This window comes from Morone saxatilis, unplaced genomic scaffold (assembly GCF_004916995.1).
Source record: "Morone saxatilis isolate NCDOM2014 unplaced genomic scaffold, NCSU_SB_2.0 Contig12, whole genome shotgun sequence".
Classification (NCBI taxonomy): domain Eukaryota; kingdom Metazoa; phylum Chordata; class Actinopteri; family Moronidae; genus Morone; species Morone saxatilis.
This window is the reverse complement of record NW_023339674.1, coordinates 21,727,360-21,733,616: the sequence shown is the minus strand read 5'-3', so window position 1 is coordinate 21,733,616 and position 6,257 is coordinate 21,727,360. Positions and strand designations below refer to the sequence as shown.

General features: G+C 41.5%; 1 protein-coding gene across 1 annotated transcript in view; it reads right to left on the bottom strand.

The window, feature by feature from the left end:
- The window catches only part of prdm5 (PR domain containing 5), a 33,795-nt gene that overhangs the window by 12,832 nt on the left and 14,706 nt on the right, over positions 1-6,257 (bottom strand). Inside the window, exon 13 of the mRNA XM_035652804.1 lies at positions 6,131-6,224. Within this exon, the coding sequence (XP_035508697.1) occupies positions 6,131-6,224 (94 nt within the window). The remainder of the gene's footprint in view (positions 1-6,130; positions 6,225-6,257) is intronic.

Genomic DNA, 6,257 nt, shown 5'->3' with positions numbered 1-6,257 from the left:
CCTTCTGTGCAATTTCAGCCTCTAGGAGGCCTTTTGTTGACAAACAGGAAAATCTGAATCCCAGATGTGTTTTGAGAAAGAGGAGAGCAAATCCTATATCTTATGTAGCATGTGTGGTATCGGGTTAAGGCCCAGCGTTAGCCTTGGGGAATCCTGGGGAAGGCATTAGTGTGCTAATAGCACCGGAGCACAGTGCACCAGTGTACTTATGTGGCTTGGATCGCATCCCTCCCAGGAGCTGGCTATTGTCAGTTAATACATAGCACAGACAGCCACACCCTGTGAACACAGAGCCACGCAATAAGTGCACACCAATCCACCTACTTAACCTATACACTCTTAGGTTCTGGACATGTGTGCCTCATCTGGAAAATGCAAACAGAGTAAATGATGGTATTTGATATGGTAAAAGAGGTCATTCATAAATATGGTCTCTTAAAGATCACAGACCCTACTCAGGGACTGCTTTTGTCCAACAGTATGGCTTTTCCACTGTTCCAACCTGCTCAGAGCGAAACAAGAGCAACCCAATCCATTGGCGAAACAGGAAATAAACAAATGCTACCTGGAAACATAAGTAGTAACATTCTTGCAACATCGGCCTGTGTTATTCGTGCGAGAGGCTCAGTGTCTGTTCTGCTGAATGTTACTGTAACTAGAAACCCTCCACTTATTCTCCAGATTGAGCCAGATTGTTTGGGGATTATGAGGGGTGGCTGCAGCACTGAGCCAGGGCTTTACGTGTGTGGAGATGGTAACTGATTTAGCATGTGCTGAAACAGTACACCATCTCTTTGACCCTGGGTGTCTCCCCCGGCCCCCGCTGTGGCCCTCACACTCCTTGTCTGCTAATCGATCCGTTTGGCACCCCTCGTGTGTTGTATATGTGTGCGTACGGCCGTGTGTCTGGTTAGCAGATGGTCGGCTTTGTCGTTTTTGCCTGCTGCACAGCGTTCCTGTTATGGAGAGCGCTTTGTAGCTTCAGGGCTCCGGTCTGAAAGACATTAGTGCTGTCCGTCAGAAAATTAATTCCTGGCTTCCTCCAGTTCAGCCAGACAGTGGCCCTCCACTGTCCTTCTCTCTGCCCTGTGTCACATGCCGACAGGGGCCACGGAGGTAATGTGATATCAGTGTGTTGGAGATGATAAGAGATTGCCTTTGATGAGCCGTAGGAACGCCCGACAACTTTTACACTTGACCTTTCCATTATAGCCAGGGTCTCGGTAGATTTCTTCACTTCCTCAAACAATTCTCTTGAACTTGCCCATGTGAAGGTGTATCAGACGGACTCGTCTTACCACACAGGCAGCAGATGCGAAGTAATTCACACGTGTCTCATAACACAATCCTCAGTCCAAATTAAGCATCTGCACAGCCCCCTGAGTTAAAGCTGTGATAGTGAGGCTCTTTTCATCAGCAGGACGGACAATAATTTAGAACACAGCGATTTTACTTTACAAGATTGTAACCATGACCACAGTCGAGACAAACAAAATCATCTGTACGTAAATAGGTTCAGTGATTCCAGAGTTCTACCAGATGTCCATTTGAGGGCAGTTGTTCTCTCGTGAGATCACTTAAAGCTGCAATGTGTAGCTCTGTAAAACGTCAAAATATAGCTGTGTATAATTACCATTACAAATGATCGAGACAATTAGTAAACTCTGTCCAGTGCCAGTGTTATAACTAGCGCGTGTTTAGAAAATTAAGACGGCATGCTCCGAAGTTGCTTCACTTTTTCTTTACTGACAAGAGAAACATATCAAATTTATATGGTATTATGCAGCTTATTGTTTTTAATATCAGTTGTTTTCTCACTGAGAAACTCATATTTAAATAAACCAGTCTTTTATGCCTCAGAGCAATATGTAATACCACAATTAAATGTAAAGAATGTAAGTGAAAGTGTAAACAAAATGTTTTTTATATCATTTTTTTCCTTCTGTCCATTTATATAATTAATACATTTTTTTAGATTTACTGATGTTAAAATGCTTCACGTTGTACACACACTGCAACACAAGCTTGGTGTTCAGCGAAGCAGTTCTACTTCTACTCCAATAGCAACCACTCCTTACTCTAGGTCTCTGAGAAAAACCAGACACTGGGCTATGGCTTATATATGTATTAACTACTGTATACAACCTAATAATAACAGCATATAAGGTTTGGCATAACAATTGCCCAATGGCCTGGACCAGTGAGACCTTGGGCTTGTTAATTTGTTAGTATAGGTTTCAACAGGGTTATCTCAGTCTGGAACTACAAAACCAAAAGACAAACCTTTACAAAACAGGGACGGTCTTAATAAAAGACACTGCTGAGTTGTATTATCGACAAAATGTAAAATCTAGTGATTTTGAGGGCTTGATCAATGCTTTTAATTTTAAATGAACTCTGTGATAATTCTCTCTTTTATTAGGACAAACACAAGGCACATAAAGCATTATTTTTACAAAGTAAGCTACCAGAAAATGTGTGCTTATATGTATTTGATTGGCCGATGCGGCACCTTGCCAGATCAGCAAATGTTGAGCCACTATGCCTCTGCTGCTTTTCCCCAATCTTTTTTTCTCTTGCAAGTCGACCAACTTTATGGGAGGGCAGAACTAAATTGCTGAAGTGGCCCTTTAATGCATAATAATGTATAAACGTTTGGCATGTTTTTTAGAAAAATTAGACAATTCCAGTGAAAATTGGTGCCATCTATGTGATGAATTAAACCCATTGATGTGAGTGCCCGCCAGTTGCATTCGTGGCTTTAATCTCAGAAAACTGTGCAGAGTTGAAACATTGTACACGGTTACTTATTGTTATATTCTTTCTCATGTTTTTGTTTGTTAGATTTACAGGAGAGAACGTTTTTATTTGTTGGTTACGATGAAGATGATTCCCTTGTTGACTACTTAATACGTGCAAACAGACTTGGCGACCCCTCGGCCTTGCTGAGCATGTGGAAAAAAATATTGAAGCTTGATTCATCATACCACATAAACACTAAATCAGCATATTTAAGGGTTAAATGCCACAATAATTAGCTGTAAGACAGCTCATGGGTTTACATTGACCACTGTGCCCAAACATGACATGTTCTATGATGTCAGTATGACAGCAAGGTACTGGGTTCTGTCAGCGTTTCCCTTGGCACAAATAATTTTCATGACCCCACTATGGTTATTTACCACATCATGGCACACATAGTGGGAAAATACACTCTCACTGAGCTGTGATGTGGAGAAGGACACATTTCTGTAGCCTAACAGAGCCAAAAAGAATAATTTTGAAAATGATAGAAACATCCATCATGACTACTGAGTTCCCCAAAGTCTTCAGCATCCTCGGCCAAGTTTTTGACAGCTCGCATTTTATTGGTTGTCTGTGATCTCATAAAGGCTGCTCTCTGAGAAGAGGCTTGCCTCTGTGGCACTATAGCTAATTTGTTTGAGCTCAACATGATGTTCTAACCAAATCAAATTGAAACAAAATCCAAGCCAAATATACATTGCATGTCTCGCCAGCTACATAACACTCTCAGGTTGATGTTTCTCTTTAATCTATTTCTCACTTTACCCATTTGTCCCATAATGCTCCCCAGTGTTTGATGGTAAAATGATAGGGGAAGGAAATCTCCAAGGAATCCTCACAAAGTCTTCTGTGTTTAGCAGGTAAATAATCAATGCTGACTTGTTCCTGTGAAGCAGGAAGACAAACAAGAACAAGCTTTCCTGTCTGCCATCCATAGAAGCCGTCGATTTAAAGGTCTTTACCTCAGCTGGTGCCGTTCTTTAACAGATTACTGACCAAAAAACTTGCCCTCTTTACAGTTATACTTGCATTACCAGTGTCGTTTTATGATTTATAACACAATCTACATATCAACAGATGGGTTACATGAGCTGTGTGTGCCCATAAAAAATTACACTTAACTGTTTGAGAACAAGATGAGTCTTGTCAGGACTGTCGCTCAGGGAACGACTCACACTTTCACCAAAGCTTATTTTTTCCCCTCACACAAAAACACAACAAACAAAAAAAAAAAACAGTCTATAGAATGAGGGGACAGATTTACAGCCAGTCAGGGTCAAGGGTCATCCGGCTGGATGCTTTCTTGGAGTGGTCTTTTCTCTCTTTACTCCTTTCTTTCTTTGAGGTGTCCCCTCGGCTCCCACCCCTCCCCCAGCATTCCTCTCTTTTGTTTATTCTATATAAATACAATCAGACTGGGCCGCAGCCCACACTGGAATACATTCTCTCTTTCTGTTGGTTTGTCCTTCACACATACACATGTACGAAAACACACACATACACAGCTCGTGCACACATACGTACAAAGGAGGCTGTTGACAAAGTGTGGTAGGCTTGTCAAAGGACCACCGTCCTGCCACCACTCTAATATACACACACATTTTGACACACTATAATCTTGTCAACACCTGAAGGGAAGGTTACACATACGATTTAAACTGAAAACATTTATAATTTCATGTGTGGTAAGGAATCCAACGCAAAAGTTGAGGAATGAAGCTGACTGAAGCATGAGCACTGATTATATCAGGCTGCTTCGCTTATTAGGGGTAATGATGACGGCTCTACCTGGATTCAATAAGAAGATCAAGACCGGTGAGGAGGATTATTATGTTTTATAGGAAAATGCCATTTTGAGTGTGCTTTAGCAGTCGAGTCTAAAGTTAGAAAGCAGGCAGAGTAAAGTAACGTATTCAGTCCCCGAAAAACAGCAGGACAATGAGAAGACAACATGAGAGAGAAGAAGAGATGATGTTCAGTCAGAGTGAGGAAAAGAGGGAGACAGCCACGTCGGGCAGAGAGAGAAATAAAGAGTGAGTGAAGGAGTTTAGAGGCCAAGAAGTGTGTGTATGGCCATGCCAGGTCTCTGCACCAGTCTGTTGGTAAGGAGACGCACAGGAATGTGTAGCTTTCCAGTTTAAGGCAGTTTAATGAACATCCAGGGCTGTATTTTTGTGGCAGTGCACAGACTAGAGCATGCAAGGCTCCATCCTCCATGTTGAATGTTAAAATGTGCTTTGTTCATTCGTTTTTTTTAACCTGTGCAGTGTCATGGTGTAAAGACAGTAAGACAAGAGCGCCAGGCAAAATGCAAATGGCATTCAAGACAATGTGTTGGTATTTAGTAGCCTGTTTCCAGACACACACACACACACACACACACACACACACACACCTGATGTTGATAGCTTGTTCCTCCGATTGGGGTAATCAACCAATCAGAGATTTACAGGTAGGATTAAAAATTGAGATGTAATCTTCCTACATAGCTAGCTAGCTACATCTATTACAAGTTGACTAAATAAATCTTAAATCAGCACATTTCTTGATTATGATGAAAATTGCTAACTGTTCTCATAACCACTACTGCTGCTTCCTTGTTGACTTATGTTGTGACAGCAGAACAGAACAATGAAAGGAGAGGTGATACATGTAGCGACCTTGACTCTCAAATAATTATATCCAAACGGAAACTAACACAAAGTAGCCTCTAGAAGTCTAAATAAGTCAAACATTTCAACTGTGAGGAAAAGCCTGTCTGTCCTATTCCTGTCATCAGTCTGCTTCCACACAAAAAACAAAATCACTAATACTGTTAACTGTAGACGTCAGTAATACTTCAGAAATAATCAGATAACTGACCTGCTGCATGTATGCGTGGATTTATAATAACCAGGTTACTACATTACATCCAAGCACGTTCTTTGATTAAATGTGTAACCTCGTTCCTTGAGAGCATGTAAACGTACCAGTATGTACAATGTCAGGCTTTATAAAGGAAGTTAAATAATGTGGCTGGGTATTTAGGGGAAAATAGGTCTCTGATGTAGCACTGAGAAAGACCACAGGGTTCCAGTTCTTCTGATGCGCCATCATACAGCTGATAATTTGAAGGGCTAATATTACGTTTAGATCCCCCTAAAAGTTTAATGTGATTATAGCAAGAATGCCAGTTTGAAATGAGCTAAAGATTAAAGTGTGATTTTCGTGTGTCGACCACAGCTCTATGGACGTGTTATGACGATACTCCACATCTTTCACTCCAGTAGGTGATGTTAATGGCAGCTGATGGAAGCATAGCATTGAACTGTGGAGGGCCACTGACCTGTATGGCTGCGGATGTGAACCCTTAGCGTGCCATTGCTGGCAAACTTTTGTCCGCAGTACGGGCAGATCTTCTCCTTCTCTCCCGTGTGTGTCTGGCAGAGATAAAACAGACATGTGGTTGATGT